The sequence below is a fragment of the Schistocerca piceifrons genome, chromosome 8 (assembly GCF_021461385.2).
Source record: "Schistocerca piceifrons isolate TAMUIC-IGC-003096 chromosome 8, iqSchPice1.1, whole genome shotgun sequence".
NCBI lineage: Eukaryota > Metazoa > Arthropoda > Insecta > Orthoptera > Acrididae > Schistocerca > Schistocerca piceifrons.
In genome coordinates, this window is record NC_060145.1 from 172,618,945 (window position 1) to 172,637,882 (window position 18,938).

Here is an 18,938-nt window from a genome sequence, read left to right on the forward strand (position 1 = left end):
CCTCATCACAAAATGGCTTCTTATACTAGGCAGAAACAAAAGGGAAGAGAGAGCGATCCTTTTGTAAAAGGAACAGAGATTGCAATTACATTAGCAGATCATATTAATTGATTACAGTCTTTGTTATTTTTCTGCGATAATATTTATTTCATTACAATGTCAGTTTTGTTACATTTGGGAAGTTATCAAAATCATTTTTATCAGTTAAGTAGTGTACTGCCACAAGCATTGCACAAAGGGTAAACTCACTGAGGCCAAACTGTACACTGTCCAGATGTGTCACACTGTGCAAGACTGATACAATGAACATAGATGTCACATTAGTGTGGTCAGCCAGCTGCTACTGACTGATGTCTTGATACAGGACAAAGCGTTAACCCATGAGCACTCGTGCTGTGAGCATTTTGCTCACAGAAATTTTAAAACAGTTGGCATTTTGTCAACAATGCCTACATGCTTCTTGTTCACTCAGTAGCTTGTATTATACGTCACCTCACGGGCCAGTCATCGTGACAGTGGGTGGGGCTACAGCTACCATCTTGATGCCATAATGTTTCTATGTACTGTACACAGTGGTTGCAGCATGTGGTCTGTGTCTCTGCTACTTTGCTTTCTGTGATGTGTTAAAATGTGATATGCAACAGAAAATCTCACCACTTGTGAAGTGTATTCTGCGATTAAGTTTTTGTTGGCAGAAAAGTGCAAACCAACTGAAATTTGTGGTGTGTATCAGAAAGGAATAACGAATTATTGCCGAGTGAGGCAATGGTGCATTGATTTTAAAAATTGCTGTACAAACATTTTCACGATGAGGACTGGAGTGGTAGACTTAGCCTTGTAACTGAAAAACTGGTGATGAAAATCAGTGACAAAATTCATGAAAATCGTCATTTCATGGTAATGGAACTCTCACAATATTTTCCCCAGATTTCATGGAGTTTGGTGTATGAGATTGTGGTGGAGAAGCTTGGTTATTACAAATTTTGTGATAGATGGGTTCCCAAAATGCTAAAGGAAGACCACAAAAAAACAGAGACAGGCTGCAGCACTGACCTTCCTTGAAGATCATTAGGAAAATGGCAACAAAGTTATCAATCATATCATAACTGGGTACGAGACTTGGGGGGGAAGCATGGAAGTTGTGAACAAAAGAGCAGTCGATGGAATGGGGACATACAAATTCTCTCCAGAAACCAAGGAAGAGATTGCAAACATTGTCAACAAGAAAGATCAAGGCTACTATGTTAAGGGACTCTTAAGGGAGTGATTCTCATTGATTTGGAAGTGATTCTCATTGATTTCCTTGAACATGGCACAACAGTTAACTTAAAGAGGTATTGTTAAACATTGACAAAGTTAAGGTAGGCGACATAAAACAAATGTTGAGGAAAAATTAGCTCAAAAGTTTTGTTTTTCCACAAAAATGTCTGTCCAATTGTACCCAACAGCACCTATGGTGTTTTGAATGGGAGGTGTTTGATCACCCACCAAACAGCCCAGATTTGGCGTTGAGCAACTACCATCTCTTCACAGCAATGAAGGCATGGCTTGCTACACAACACTTTGATATTGACACTAAACTGCATGCCAGTATAACCAGCATTTGCAACTGCAGGCAGCAAATTTCTACAGAGATGGTATTGAGAAATTTGTGCTGCAGTATGATAAGTGCTTCAGATTCAATGGCTATTATTTAGGAAAATAGCTTAGGAGTGTGCCTTGAAAATGTATAAAACAAAATTTGATTTTTCCATATTGTTAATTTTTTATTTCACAATGTCTGTTACTTTCTGGAAAGCCCTCATAGCTAATCGCACAGGTGTCGACCTAAGTAACTATTTCGCAGGTCATATTTTTTAAATGTCATTTTGTGTGTACTGCTCTTGTTTTTTTTGTGTTTTTTTAATTATTTATGATGGCTAAGTCAATTTAATAAGTCACAATTGAAAAATACTAACACAAATTCTTTACAGATGAATAGGAAAGCTGGTAGAAGCTGACCTTGGGGAAGATCAGCTTGGATTCCACAGAAATGTAGGAACATGCGAGACATTACTGATACTATGACTTATCTTAGAGGATAGGTTAAGGATAGGCAAACTACATTTACAGCATTTGTAGACTTAGAGAAAGCTTTTGACAATGTTGACTGGAATACTCTCTCTCTAATTCTGGAGGTGGCAAGGGTAAAATACATGAAACGAAAGGCTATTTACAATTTTTACAGAAATTAGATGGCAGTTATAAGAGTAATGGGACACAAAAGGGAAGCAGTGGTTGAGAAGGGAGTGAGACAGGGTTGTAGACTATCTCCGACATTGTTCAATCTGTATATTGAGCAAGCAGTAAAGGGAACAAAAGAAAATTTGGAGTAGGAATTAAAAACCAGGGAGAAAAAATAAAATCTTTGAACTGTGCCGACGACATTGTAACTCTGTCAGAGACAGCAAAGGACTTGGAAGAGCAGTTGAACGGAATGGACAGTGTCTTGAAAGGAGGATATAAGATGAACATCAACAAAAGCAAAATGAGGATAATGGAATGTAGTTGACTTAAATCAGGTGACGCTGAGGGAATTACATTAGGAAATGAGACACAAAGTAGTAGATGAGGTTTGCTGCTTGGATAAAGTAACTGATGATGGTTGAAGTAGACAAGATATAAAATGTAGACCGGCAATGATAAGAAAAGCATTTCTAAAGAAGAGAAATTTGTTGGCAATGGGTATAGATTTAAGTGTCATGAAGTATTTTCTGAAAGTATTTGTATGGAGTGTAGCCATGTATGGAAGTGAAACATGGAAAATAAACAGTTTAGACAAGAAGATAATAGAAGCTTTTGAAATGTGTTGCTACAGAAGAATGCAGAAGATTACATGGGTAGATCACATGGTACTGAACAGAATTGGAGAAAAAAGAATTTTGTGGCACAACCTGACTAGGAGGAGGAGTTGGTTGGTAGGACACGTTCTGAGGCATCAACGGATCACAAATTTAGTACTGGAGGGAAACGTGGGGGATAAAAATCATAGAGGGAGACCAAGAGATGAAGACACTAAGCAGATTCAGAAATAGTTGCTCGGAGATGATGAGGCTTGCACAGGGTAGAGTAGCATGGAGAGCTGCATTAGACGAGATTTTGGACTGAAGACCACAACAACTACAACAACAAGTACATATGAAATGAGTAAACTATTTTTATAGATGGATGGACAAGAAGAAAGAATTTTGGTTTGGCTGGACGAAGATGACTAGAATATGCTGAAGTAGCATCTGTTAGAGCCAATAATATTGAAAGTTACACAGACAGTTAACATGGCGGCCACAACCAAAATGGAACAGTAATCAGAAGCAACCAAATGGCTTATACAAATCCGATAACACTGCATCTGTTGTCATCAATCATTTGTCTCAAGATCTATTGTGTACTGGTAGAAATATAAAGAATGATAATTATTTAACTCCATTCCACTGGTTGACGAATTGGGGAACAAACGAACAACTTTATTTTTTACTCTCAGCAAGAATAAAAAAGAAATCCCTCCATTGTTCCTAGATATTAAAAAAAGACCAAAACCCAATAGTCTCTTTGGTTTTCATGTAGACAAGGTTCTGGTTTTCTATATATCACAGAAAGAAAAGAAAGAAAGTTATGCTTTTAATTAGTACGCTCCATGACAATGACCAGATTTGTCCAGCTACTGGGAAACATGCAAAACCTGAAATCATCACATACTAACGAAACGAGGGGTTGATGTGGTGCGTCATCGGAAAGAAGAATATTCTGTGGCATGAGTAGAATACAGTTGGCCACTGAGATTATTTTTTTTAATTTTAAATATTACTGGCATAAATAGTCAAATAATATCAAAAGTAAATACAAATGTGATTATTATTAGGAGACAATACCTGAAAATGCTAGCCCTGAAGCTAATAAGGTCAGAAATTGTGTGTAGGAGTACAATGCAAAATCTGCTTTATCCTCAACAGCAAGTTATAACTATTTACCAATGAAACTGAAGTTTCAGAGACTGAAGAACCCAGTGGAATATGTCAAGTCTGTCCAGGACAAAAAAGGGCATGCATTCATTGTAAAAAAATTTTGTCTGATGGACATCCTGTAACATTATATTACATTTACAAAGCTCAGAAATACGACGAAAATTAAGTCACAGAAGTTCAACAATATGATTTTTTTTAAGTGTCTTAGAACACTTGCGATTTTAATTGTTCTAAGATCAACACCAACAATATAGATACTCTAATGAAAATAATCAGTTATTGATAATATAATGTAAATGGACAGATAAAAAAGATCTACTCACCAAGTGGCAGCAGGGAAACACACACACAAAATGATTTAACTTTCACAAGTTTTTGCAGCCTGTGGCTCCTTCTGGCGGAAGAGTTGAAAGAGAAGGAAGAGGGTTGAAGGAAAAGGACAGAAGAGGTTTAGGGAAAGGGGTACAGTTTAGAAAAGTCACACCGGGTTAGATGATGAGAAGGGAAGACATTGATGAGAAGGAAAGACATTGATGGAGACCGCACCTGACAAGATTTGAAAACTTGGGAGCTTACCGGAGTTCTGAGAAACTGGTGTCTGGGGGAGGAATCCAGATGGCAAGTGTGGTGAAACAGGCAATGAGGTCATGTTGTATAGCGTGTTCTGCAACAGAATATTGTGTGTTGTCTGTATACACTCTCTGCCTATGCCCATTCATCCTGAGTGATAAATGGGTGGTAGTCATGCGGATGTAAAAGGCTGAACAGTGTTTACATACCAGCTGGTATACAACATGTGTCGTTTCACAAGTGGCTCTCCCTCTGATAGTGTTTTGCCAGTTACAGGGCTAGAACAGGTGGTGGCAGGAGGGTGCATAGTGCAAGTCTTGCATGGGGGACAGTCACAGGGTTAGGAGCCATAGGATTTGACAAAGGTATTGCAGAGATTGGGAGGGTGACAAAGGGTTATTCTAGATATGGTGGGCAAAATCTCAGACAGAATGGATCATATTTCAGGGCAGGATTTTAAGAAATCGTGGCCTTGTCAAAGTAGTTGATTGATACATTCAAGACCAGGATAATACAGGGTGACAAGTGGTGTTCTCTGAAGTTGTTTTTTTGAGGGATCAACAGTACCAGGATTGGATATGATGTCCTGGCAAATCTACTTTTGGACTAGGCTGTTGGGATAATTGCACCTAGTGAAGGGTGAAGTGAGACTGGTGGTGTATTGCTGTAGAGAGTCTGCATCCAAACAAATACGTTTGCTTCAAATGCCAAGGCTGTATGGGAGGGAACATTTGACATGGAAGGGATGGCAACTTTCAAAATGTAAGTACTGTTGTTTGTTAGTGGATCTGGTGTGGATGGAAATGTATAGCTGGCTTTCGGTGAGGATGTGATCAACAGCAAGGGAACTGGCATGGGATTCGGAATAGCACCATGTGACATTTAATTTGGAGAAGGTATTTAGAGATTCCATGAATTTTAACAGATCAGCCTCACCATGAGTCCATACAGCAATATATCTAAATGAAACCAGGGGCTGAAGTCTTATGGATCCCAGGAAAGCCCTCTCCAAGTAGCCTATGAAAAGATTGGTAAAGGAAGGAGCCATCCTGGTTCCCATGGCCGTACCCCTGATCTATTTGTAAGACTGCCCCTCAAAGGGGTAATCTCTTACACTTACCCGACTAATCTGTGACCTACGAGGGTTGTTTTTTAAGTAAGGGCCGTTTTTATTTTTAAAAAAAGATACAAATACTTTTGTAAAAAAACTTTTATTTTCTGATTCTACACACTTTTACCTATTTTTCTATATAGTTGCCTTGTTTATTTAAGCACTTGTCATACCGACTAAGTTTTTAATTCCCTCTTCAAAGAATTCGGCCGCCTGCTCCAACAGCCAAGAGTTCACGGCCGCTTTCACTTCATCGTCGTCATTGAAGCGCTGCCCGCCAAGATGGTGTTTCAGGTACCGGAAAAGGTGAAAATCGCTAGGAGCAAGGTTGGGGCTGCATGGTGCATGGTCCAAAACTTTCCAGCCAAAAGAATCAATCAAATCCCGAGTCTTTTGAGAGGTGTGAGGCCTATCGTTATCGTGCAGGAGCAAAACCCCTTTTGTCAGCATGCTGCGCCTTTTGTTTTGAATTGCTCTGCGGAGCTTCTTCAGAGTTGCACAGTAGGTATCTGAGTTGATTGTCGTTCCTCGTGGCATAAAGTCCACTAGCAAAACACCGCGCCAGTCCCAGAACACAGTTGCCATAATCTTGTGCTTTGACAGCCTCTGTTTGGCTTTGACCTTGACGGGTGAGGTTGTGTGTCGCCATTCCATCGATTGTCGCTTGCTTTTGGGAGTGATATGGGATACCCATGTTTCATCTCCAGTGACAATTTGACTCAACATGTCATCCCCTTCTTCCTCGTAACAAATCAAAAAGTCCAATGAAGTGGCAAATCTCTTCCCTTTGTGGTCACTCTGTGAGGACTCTGGGTACCCACCGAGAACACAGTTTCTTAAAGTTTAGGTTTTCAGACACAATTTTGTACAAAACCGATCTTGAAACTTGTGGAAATTCCAAAGAAAGAGTGGAAATTGTGAATTGTCTGTCCTCACGAATCTTTGTTTCAACTGCAGCCACCAAATCATCAGTGATCACAGAGGGCCGGCCTGAGCGTTCTTCGTCATGGACATTTTGACGGCCATTTTTAAACTCTCTAACCCATTGACGCACTTTACGTTCACTCACTGCATTCAAGCCATAAACTTCTGTTAACTGACGATGAATTTCTGCAGCTGATAGGCTTCTCGCGGTCAAAAAACGTATCACTGGCCGTATCTCACACGCGGCGGGCGATTCAGTAATAGTAAACATTATGAAGTAGCACAGCGATGCGTACACATCAGCTACAGAGCTGCAACTTGCATCAGTGTGAACAGGAAGGATGCCGGCAAGTGGCGCGGTGGCTTGTTGCGGCGTCCGCGCGAACTACGGGACTATACGCGCGAACGGCCCTTACTTAAAAAACAACCCTCGTATATGCCTCATCTCCCAATTTCTACCCCACCAGACTCCTCTCCTTCTACAAGATCCTGCGGATTATCTGCCTCTCCTATTTCCCTGGATGATATCACAAGCCAACCTCTGACAACAACAATATGCCAGACTTCACCTCAAAAAGCTATCCCACATTTTCCTAAACTACTTCAACAGTGATGTTTCTTTTCCTGTACCTCTACAGTTCCTCAAATAACCACCTTATCAACCACCACTCCTCTCCTACAAACTGAGCATCACCAACCTCTTCAACATCCCTCAGCCTGCACCATTTCCTCCCAGACCAGTAATAACTCATAATCACAAGAACCAGTCACAACAGTACAGTGTTCTCAACCTCTCGCCCAAAGCAATCTCCTCCCTGAATTATCCGTGTTATCCAAGGGTCTCACTTTCAGCCCTAAACTTGCATTTAACTGTGCTTTGGTGAAGGACCTACTTTCCTTTACACGTAATGTGAACTGGAAATATCACTTTGCAACCCAATCCCAAAACCTTTCCAACAGCAAATCTGACATTGAACCCTCCCTTGAACAGTTCTATGATCCCAACTCAATCCACTGCCACTACCTCAAAATCATCCCTTAGAAGCCTTCCAAAAATTCCTCACATCCAAAATTGCTTCACAGCCTTTCCTCAGGTCCCTATCATGACCCTAATCTGTCCTCTGCAGAACTCCAGGCTCTATGTTCCCTAAAAGCTGATGATGCCATCATTATCCTCCCAGCAAACAAAGAATCTATCACTGTGGTACTTGACCACCAGGATTATGTTAGTGAAGGTCTACACTAGCTGTTCGACAGCTCTACATTTAACATCTGCCACCAAGATCCCATCCCTGTGATTTAAACTGACCTGCAGTCCCTCCTAAAAGCCTCAGGCCCCTCACAAGGACTTACATCTCAATCCCCAGAATTTCTTACCCTGCCCAAACCAAGAACCTCCACATTTTACCTTCTTCCTAAGATCTACAAACCCAATCATCATGGTCCTTCTATAGTCGCTGGCTTCAAAGCATCCACTGAATGTATATCTGCCTTAGTTGATCAATACCTGCAACCCATAGTACAAAGACTTCCCTCGTATATTAAAGATGCCTACCATTTCCTAGATCATCTGAAATCTATGCCCGTCCCATTCTCACCACACACCTTGCTTGTCACCATTGACACCATCTACCTCTATACCAACATCCCCCACACACAGTACATCGTCTATATGGTGCTGAGCATTTCCTCAGTCAACGCTCACCTGATTCGAAGTCTATGACATTCTTCTTGCTCACCTTAATCAACTTTATACTTACCAACAATTACTTCACCTTTGAGGGACAGACATACAAACAGATCAGGGTAAGGTCATGGGAACCAGGATGGCTCCTTCCTATGCCAACCTTTTCATGGTCAATTGGAGAGGGCTTTCCTGGGATCCATGTCTTCGGCCCTTGGTATGGTTTAGACACATTTATGACTTTATCGAATCACGGTGAGGCTAACCTGTTAAAATTCGTGCAATATCTAAATATCTTCTCCCAATTAAATTTCACATGCTCCTATTCCAAATCCCATGCCAGTTCCGTTGATGTTGATCTCATCCTAATTGAAGGCCAATTACACATCTCCATCCACATCAAACCCACCAACAACCGACAGTACTTACTTTTAGACAGTTGCCATCCTTTTCATGTCAAATGTTCCCTGCCATACAGCCTTGGCATTCGAAGCAACATATTTGTTTGGATGCAGACTCTTTACAGCAATACACCACCAGTCTCACTTCACCCTTCACTGGATGCAGTTATTCCAACAGCCTACTTCAAAAGCAGATTTCCCAGTCCATCACATCCAATCCGGGCAGTGCCAATGCCTTTTTTAAAAAAAAAAAAAAAAAAAAGAGAAGAAGAAGAAGAAGAAGAAGAAGAGAGAGAGAGAGAGAGAGAAAAGAAGACAACTTTGGAGCACACCACTTTTCACCCAGCACCCAGTGTTATCTTGGTCTTGAATATATCAATCAGCTACTTTGACAAGGCCCCATGACTTCCTAAAATCATACCCTGAAATGAGATCCATTCTGTCTGAGATTTTGGCCACCACCTAGAATAACTTTTTGTCGCCCTACCAATCTCCACAATTTCCTTGTCAGACCCTATGCTCCTGCATCCATCTCCCTGCCCTATGGCTCCTACCGCTGTGATCATCCCTGGTGCAAGACTTGTCCTATGCACCCTCCTACCACCACCTATTCCAGCCCTGTAACTGGCAAAACGTATACTAACAAAGGGAGAGCCACCTGTGAAATGGCATATATTGTTTACCAGCTTTTATGTAAACACTGTTCAGCCTTTTACATTGGCGTGACTACTGCTTAGTTATCACTCAGGATGAATGGTCATAGGCAGACGGTGTATACAGGCAACACACAATATCCTGTTGCAGAACACACTATACAACAAGACAGTCAAGACCTCAGTGCCTGTTCCGCCACATGCGCCATCTGGGTTCTTCCCCCAGACACCAGTTTCTCACAACTCCGCAGGTGGGAACTAGCACTGCAACATGTCCTTAGTTCTTACCACCCACCTGGCCTTAATTTATGTTGATTCCTTCCATTTCAGCATTTATTCACAGTAACTACTACTTTCTTCACTTCACTTCAGTTTTCTACATCTTTCATTTTCTGACTTGTCTACTTTTTACCGTCCCCCATCCCACCTCGTTACTTAAAGTGCACTTAGCTTTTCACTCTTATTAAATCTGCACCGCTAACAGTAGGGTGTTGAAGTTGAGTGATTGTAGGAGGGTACAAGATGACTTAGACAAAATTTCTAGTTGGTGTGATGAATAGCAGTTAGCTCTAAATGTAGAAAAATGTAAGTTAATGCAGCTGAGTGGGAAATACAAACCCGCAATGTTCGGATACAGGATTAGTAGTGTCCTGCTTCACACAGTCATGTCGTTTAAATATCTGAGTGTAACACTGCAAAATGATATGCAATAGAACAAGCATGTGAGGATTGTGGTAGGAAAGGTGAATGATCGGCTTTGGTTTATTGGGAGAATTCTACCTGTACAGGAGACCACACGTAGCACACTAGTGTGACCTAGTCTTGAGTGCTGTTTGAGTGTTTGGTGTCCGTATCAGGTCGGGTTAAAGAAAAACATTTAAGCAATTAGCAGGCTGCTAGATTTATAGGTTTAAACAACACACAAGTGTTATGAAGATGATTTAGGAACTCAAATGGGAATCCCTGGAAGGAAAGCAACATTCTTTTGTAGGGAAACTACTGGGAAATTTTAGAGAACCATCATTTGAAGCTGACTGCAGAATCATTCTGCTGCCATTAATGTACATTGTGCATAAAGACCACGAAGATAAAAGAAATCAGGGCTCATATGGAGGCATATAGACAGTCATTTTTCCCTTCTTCTATTTGCAAGTGGAACTGGAAAGGAGATGACTAGTAGTGGTATGGAGTACCTTCCACCACACGCCACAGTGCAGATCGTGGAGTATCAATGTAGATGTGGATGTATTACAAATGGGTACTCTCTCACATAAACAGAGACTGCATTACGTAATAAATCATGAAACAATTGCTGGCCAGAAGGGGAAGGTTAAAAAGAGGGTAGGGCAGGTCATTCAAACCCCAGGTTGAGGAAGTTCCATCTGTCATGAGGATGAGGGTAGAACAATCTCAACCTCAGTACAGGTAAGTCTGTCTCATCCTGGAGTCTGAGTGACCTGCTCTTCCTTTTTAACCTAGATGTTTGCTAATGACAATGTAATCCTCTCTGAGGTAGCAAAGGACACTTAAGAACAGATGAATATAATGCCTAGTGGGTCTAAAAAGATACTACATGATGAGCATGAACAAAAATAAAATAAGGGTAATGGAATGTAGGTGAATAAGGTGATGCTGACGAAATTAGCTTAGGAAATTTACACTAAAAGTAGTAAACAAGGTTTGCTATTTGAGGAGCAGACCAACAGAAGATGACACAAGTAGAGAGGATATAAAATGCAGAGCACTTTTCTTAAAGTATTTACAGGTTAACATTTTAAGGAAGTGAAACATGGATGATAAATGATATGGACAAGAAGACTATAGACGCTTTTAAAATCTAGTGTTACAGAAGAATGCTGTTAAAAAAATGAGTATACAGGACAATCAATGAAGAGGTGCTGAACTGAGTTGGAGAGGAAAGATATTCAGGGTACAACTTGCTAAAAGGAGGTTTCAATTCATAAGACCATCCTGAGGCACCAAGGAACACTCAATTTGGTGATGGAGGGAAGCTTGTTGGGGAGAGGGGCAAAGATCGACTATAGAATGCAGGTTCATATTGATGTAGGTTGCAGTAGTTACGTAGAGGCTACGAGACTTGTCTGCGACAACATGGAGAACTGCAACAAATCAGTATTCAGACAAGTCATAATGCAAATCCATGAGCAAGATTTGCACTACTGCTGGCCGTTAAGTCCATATATGTAGAGATTTCTCCATACCCTTTGATAATACATCATTCTTGGCAGGTTTACAGTAATACTAGTTAACCACTGCACTGAGTTGGAAGTCGCTTGTATGTTAAGTACTGGTAGGTGTTTTTCTGGTGATGTATTTTTCCTCTGCCTACATTTTCATATATAACCAACTGCATTCATACCATTAAGAAATGTATAGCATTGTGCTCTTTAAGAAGCTGTACCTGTGTAACAATTTTTATTGTTTCCATGGACAACTTTATTCCATATTTTCTACTGTCTGACTTTAGCTCTTAGCTCATCATGTTAAGTACCAGTTTTATTCCAAGTACTTCTTTTCAGTGTTGTCAAATATTAAGTGTTTTACACATTTATTAAATAAACATATAAAATATGTTTAAAGTAGGTGACTTTCCTTCTGAAGAAGATATCCATAGTAGTATTGAAACCTTGTCCAGGTTTTTTACATTAAACTTATGCAAACAGTTGACTGTGTACTGAAAATCTACATACAATTGCTGCTGTCAGCCATATTAAAAATTTTGACATTTTCTCTAGACCATTTTAAGTGCAGCAGTAATGGTAGTAAATTTTATCCTATCTGACAGTACTGTTTTCATCTTGCTATTATTCCCAAAAAGGCTTTAAATGCTGTTCACCAAGAAATACCAATGACCCCTGCAACACAGCACTGAACCACCAGGATCTCCTGATTGTCAGAAGATAATATTTTCTTCTGTTCAACACTTACGGCACCATTTCTTGTGGCTGTTGTTCACTGAGGACACTATCACTAAACCATTTCATGTGTTTGTATGTATCTATACAATTATTTATTACTTTTAGCTGAAAAATCCCTGCATAATTTGTAAAATTTTCTTGTTTGTGAAAGAAACACTACTTACCAACACTGCTTTAACATACAACTTACCATTCCCCTTTGGGACAAAATGAGGTAGCTCAAGAAACTGAGAATTCTCACTTCCACATGCCGTCATTTGTTTTATTAATACCAAAACAGGAATTGAAACCCAGACAATAGACGGAACTAGTTGCCAATGAAGTGACAGGTCATATGACACCTGAGACACATTTAATAGTTTCGAACTGGGCCACAAATCAGTTGCAGCTTTTATTGATAACTCCCCTAAAGTCATTGACTGACTGCCAAGATAGCTCAAAATGGGTCTTGTGAAGTTATCAAATAAGTTAAATGCCCTCTTAGGTAGCCTCATAAACACAAGAATTATAATTAAAAAAATTCTTTATAATCCTTTGATAAACACAAAAATTTTATATATATATATAAAAACAAAGATGAGGTGACTTACCGAACAAAAGCGCTGGCAGGTCGATAGACACACAAACAAACACAAACATACACACAAAATTCAAGCTTTCGCAACAAACTGTTGCCTCATCAGGAAAGAGGGAAGGAGAGGGGAAGACGAAAGGAAGTGGGTTTTAAGGGAGAGGGTAAGGAGTCATTCCAATCCCGGGAGCGGAAAGACTTACCTTAGGGGGAAAAAAGGACAGGTATACACTCGCACACACGCACATATCCATCCACACATACAGACACAAGCAGACATATCATGCTTGTGTCTGTATATATATATCAGTAGTACTATGTGCACAAGGTATTAAAAGGGCAGTGCATTGGCGGAACTGTCATTTGTACTCAGCTATCATTTTCACATAAATCACCTGAGTCCAAATGACATGGCCACATGATGGGAATTAACAGACTTTGAATGCAGAATGGTAGTTGGAGCTAGACGCATGGGACACTCCATTGCAGAAATTGTTAGGGAATTCAGTATTCCAAGATTCACTGTGTCAAGAGTCTGCTGAGAATACCAAATTTCATGCATTACCTCTCACAACTTCTTACAGCACAACATCGTCTCTCCTGGGCTCATGACCACATTGATCGGACCCTAGACGACTGGAAAACCGTGACTTGGTCAGATGAGTCCCAGTTGCCTTTACATATGTCTGCTTGTGTCTGTATGTGTGGATGGATATGTGCGTGTGTGCGAGTGTATACCTGTCCTTTTTTCCCCCTAAGGTAAGTCTTTCCGCTCCCGGGATTGGAATGACTCCTTACCCTCTCCCTTAAAACCCACTTCCTTTCGTCTTCCCCTCTCCTTCCCTCTTTCCTGATGAGGCAACAGTTTGTTGCGACAGTTTGTTGCGAAAGCTTGAATTTTGTGTGTATGTTTGTGTTTGTTTGTGCGTCTATCGACCTGCCAGCGCTTTTGTTCGGTAAGTCACCTCATCTTTGTTTTTTTTATATATATATATATATATATATATATATATATATATATATATATATATATATATATAATTCTTTATAATCCTTTGCTTGATACTTTGAAAAAACCTATTCCTGTGGTGCCTGCCTGAGAAGACCCAGTGAATTTTAATCAAAACTGTTTATTTTTAATCCCTGTGCTTTCTATCAATGCTACAAACAGTTCACCGAAATTTGTACACAAAGCTTTCGTTATCATAGTTCTCTCAGCCAAATTCATGTAACTCCATCTCATTTTGTGTCATAGATTTTGTTTAATATTTAATAATATACGAGATTATTTTTGCTTCATTGTTTTCTGGTTTTAATTTTGTGCATATCATATGCATTTGATTCCTGGACTTATTAGTTACAGTTTCAGTTCCAGTACTTATAAGAACTTATCCCTGAGTTAAGCACATTTCTCTTTTCCTGCAATATTACATTTGATGTTAACAACTATTTCTTATCATTTTTGTTTGAATTATCAATCACTTGAATAAGAAAAACTGTCAAACACCTGTAGGCATATATTTAACAGCAAAGTATTTTGTAAGATCATTATCTACCATGTGTCACTTCCCACAATTACTCCCATACATTTTCTGTACTGTATTCTAAATGAATTTCATTACCTAATCTTCACTGAAGGGGGTGGATGTTTCACAGTTATTGTATGACTGCTCTGTTAGGACAACCACTTGTTTAACAATTCAGACTGCCAGATCTAAAAATTGTCATTTGTAGTTGCTCTATAATCTACCTTTGAAATGGCCATTTGTCGTCGAAAATACAGGGTGATTATAATTAAACTTTCAAACTGCTGTAGAAATAACACCACTGGTCAGAATGACATCAAATTGCAACAGAATATTATCGGAGAAGGGGGAAAATGTATAGCAGAAGAAAAATAAATAGTTACAAAATGTAGGAACAGATGGCACTGTAAGCATGATAGTTTAATAGTGGTCAACTACAAATGACAAATGAATCATACAACAATGCCTAAGGTGTATGTTTGATGTTAAACTGTACTACTCAGTGTGCATAGGTGTACAGGTGTTATACTGTTAGTTACATAAGCCCATCCACCACAGCAAGGTCATATCACATCAGATGGGAAAAATCAGTTTGTAATTGTCCTGAGGCCAAAAACCGCATAAAAAGCATCACTCTCATCAGTTTTTAATTGTCATGAGGCCAAAAAAACGCATAAAAAGCACCAATCACATCAGTTTTTAACTCTCCTGAGGCCAAAAACCACATAAAAAGCATCAATCATGTTGGTTTTTAATTGTAATATCATTATCTACCATGTGTCACTTCCCACAATTACTCCTATACGTTTTCTGTTACCGTATTACAAATGAATTTCATTACCTAATCTTCGTTGAAGAGGCCAAAAACCGCATGAAAAGCATCAATCAAAATCAAGTCGGATTATTAATTTCCGTGTGACTGGTGCAAAACATGTTCAATATGCTGCCCACCGTTTTCTGCAAAAACTTGAAATCAAGAAACAGCATGTTTCACAACTCATCGAAGTGTTTCCGGGGTCACATTCAGAATGTGTTATGCAATGCGTGCCTTCAGTGCAGCTAAGTTTGCAATTGGGACACTGCACACATCATCTTCCAGATAGCCCCACAGCCAGAAGTCACACGGATTAAGATCAGGTGACTGGGATGACCAGGCTGTAGGGAAATGGTGGCTGATATTGCTAGCATTTCTGCAATAGCATTTCACTTCAGCAGCTGCTTAACTGGATTTGAAATGTGCAGAGGTGCGTCATCTTGCATAAAAATAATCCCATCCACACATCCATGCTGTTGGAGAGCTGGAATGACGTGGTTGTGCAGTAGACACTCATAGCACTTACCAGTGACGGTACAGGTAACAGGACTGGAAGCACCTGTTTCTTCGAAAAAACATGGCCCTATGATAAACGATGCCATAAACCCGCGCCACACACTGACCTTTTCAGGATGAAATGGTACTGGTTGATTTGCGTGTGGATTTTCCATTGCCCACATTCGACGATTCTGTGTACTGACATCCTGTCAGTGGAAGTGGGCTTCATCTGTCCACAAAATCTTTCACGGCCAATCATTGTCCACTTCCAAGCGAGCAAGAAAATCTAAAGCAAAGGTCTCTCTTGATGGCAGGTCAACAGGAAGCAAATCGTGCATATGGGTAATTTTGAATGGATAGCAAAGAAGGATGTTTCGTAGGATTTTACGCACCATGCTCACGGGTTATGTCCAATTTTTGGGAAATTATCTGTGCACTACATGTTTGCACACAGCCACACATCTCCTGCATTGCTGTGGCCACTGCTTCCACTGACATCAAATCAATTCGATTCCTCCCTCTACCAGGTTGCACATCAAAAGAACCCATCTTTTTGAATATCTGAATAATTTTCTCCAGATCTATGGCAATCATCTGACCAATGCCTTTTTCAAACCCTTCAGTGTCCAGAAAGTCTGCTGAGTGACGTGCACACTGTCATCATTCTTGTAATACAACTTAACAAGCAGAGAAGGATCCTGCATTGAGACAGTCATGTCGAACGTCGCAGATGTGAAAGAAGGAAAAGCCGTATACCTGGCGTGTTTATGCCAATGTCAATGGGTCATGCGCATGACGTGTTTTCATTTACGTATTCTGACACATACAGTGTCATCTACTGATCAATTTTCTCCTACCACACATTTTCCACTCTCTCCGATAATATTCCGTTGCAATTTGATGTCATTCTGACCAGTGGTGTTACTTCAAAAGCAATTTGAAAGTTTAACTTTAATTATAATCACCCTGTACATCACATTTGGACACCAAAAACTATATATTCATGCATTCAGTGCTGTCTGAAACAAAATTACCACTTACCTATGCACACAAATGAACTTTCCAGTTGTAATTATCTTTACATAATGTAATAACTAGCCCCTTAAATACAGCCTTCAAAAAAATCTGTTGATACAGTCTATAAAGTAGAGATGATGTGTGCTTGTCAAACACAATTTAACACAGCGTTTAAAGAACTGCAATAAAAGTTTTACTGTGTCTGTGAGGAGAGTTCTTCCCCAAATTTCAAAGACGCTAGTATTAATTAAGGTGGTTGATAAGCTGATAACCTATTACAGCTCCACCATAATACTGTTTTTGATGGATAAACCCAACTAGCTGTTGGAAACTGTGTTCCACTGAGGAGTCGGGATTCTTTAACCACTGAAACACAATCTGAGTAGCTTCATTTTTTCTTGCCTACCTGTATCATCTTCGAACAGCTCTTTATCTATGCCAATCTACTCAGTAGTCATTGATGGAAAAATAACTGACTGATTCAAAAGCTTGAGTTCCGCTTGCTTTGTGAAATAGCTGATTTGGACTTCATTTGTTCCCTCACCTCTTTCCACTTTCTGCACCTCATTCCCAGTTTTTATCTTTTGACACTCGATATCTGTGTTACAGTTTGTATTTAATTACATTAGATTGTAACATAACAAAACAATGATTCTTCTTTGTTTATCAATTGTAGTACAGCAACAAAAATAAAAAACAAGCAATTTTCATTAACATCTAAGTTCTGTACATTTTCTTCATTAATTTGATATGTTACAAGACATACAATATAGATCACATTTTGTACTATTCTTTAGTTAAATCTTTCCACTGACTTGGCAGAATTTCTTTTGGCACAACTGCTTGCAACAATGCAGTGAGACAAAATAACGAAACAATACACAGACAGATGAAAGAACACACAACATGAAAACAGTGTTGTATAACTAAAAATATCAACAACTGACACTGAATATTAAGAAATACAAAAAGTAACATATTACAATGCAGTAGTGCAACCAGAATGCCTAGAAATGAATTAGAGAAACTAGAAGTATTAAAGAAAAGAATGAGGAAAATTTTAGGTCCAGTAAAAAGCGTGTAACAGTGTAAATTAAGAGGTAACGATAAAATATATCACAATACAGTAAAAAATAACAGAAGAGAAAGACAATGTATATTTTTTATACAGAATTAATTACAAGGTTTATACAAAAGATCTGTAAGTGTCTATGGAAAAAGAAATGAAGTCAGATGTGAAAAGTTATATAGTCAACATAAAAGTCAAGATCAGACATATTTTCTGAAGGCACTTGTTAAAATTAGAATTCCAAGATAGAGGTAGCATGAGAGAACATGCTAAGTACTCTGGGGGTGGGACGACAGATTAAAAAAAAACTACTGTAGGGAAAAAAATAGTAAATGAGAAGGAACTGAAATTGTCATGTTACCGGTAGCTGTTTGTAATGGGAAAACTACTTTTTCCCTGTATTCACCAGCCAGTCGGTCATTTACAATGTTGTCTCTTAACAGTTATCAAGCATGCACAAAAATAGTAAACAAAACAAATTTCGAATCTGTGCATAGAAATATCTACAACAGCTGTAGCTTCATATGTTTTAAAACACAAAAGATTATCACCCAGCAAGCCTTGCGGCTTTCCTAGCATAGTATCGCTCCAATGCAGCTTCAAATAGGGGTCCAACTGTACGTTTTTCCCAAATGTTGCACTTTGGAACAGGCTCTGTAGTCTCTACAGTTTCTTCACTGACTTTCTTATCTCCTTGTTTGCTTGTGTCCAATTCCTTTGAGTCTTTTGCAACAGCCTCCATTTTATCAGCTTCACATTTGTCTTTGTTGTTGCTGACATTTTCTGAAATTTCTTCTGAATCACTCGAGTCATCACTCGAGCTATCACTAGGGGAACTCGAACTGTCCGATTCAAGAGTATTTTTATCACCATTGGAGGTTGGTACTGTTCTCTTTCTGGTGTGAGTATCTTCTCTATCAGAAGAAGAGGCACGACGTTTTCTGTATTGTCTTTCAGTAGGAACCATCATGCGCTTTGTGTCGCCTGTAACAGACATAGAAATTATGTAAAAATGTGGTTGAAAAATTTCGTTCTCTAAAAGGTAATCTGATTAGTACAGGATTTTGCATATTTCCCACTTAAATAATGCCGGTCAACATTTTTGGAACTGTTGATATGTGAACACATGATGTGCAACTTGAAATCCCACTCAGCTCTAT

The 18,938-nt window shown here is 39.3% G+C and overlaps 2 protein-coding genes across 2 annotated transcripts in view; one reads left to right on the plus strand and one right to left on the minus strand.

The window, feature by feature from the left end:
- Positions 1-18,938, plus strand: part of LOC124711118 (zinc finger protein with KRAB and SCAN domains 7-like) — a 171,270-nt gene that overhangs the window by 122,693 nt on the left and 29,639 nt on the right. The gene's annotated exons all lie outside the window — the stretch shown is intronic.
- Positions 17,307-18,938, minus strand: part of LOC124711119 (nuclear speckle splicing regulatory protein 1) — a 63,238-nt gene continuing 61,606 nt past the window's right edge. Inside the window, exon 6 of the mRNA XM_047241000.1 lies at positions 17,307-18,762. Within this exon, the coding sequence (XP_047096956.1) occupies positions 18,326-18,762 (437 nt within the window). The 3' untranslated portion in view covers positions 17,307-18,325. The remainder of the gene's footprint in view (positions 18,763-18,938) is intronic.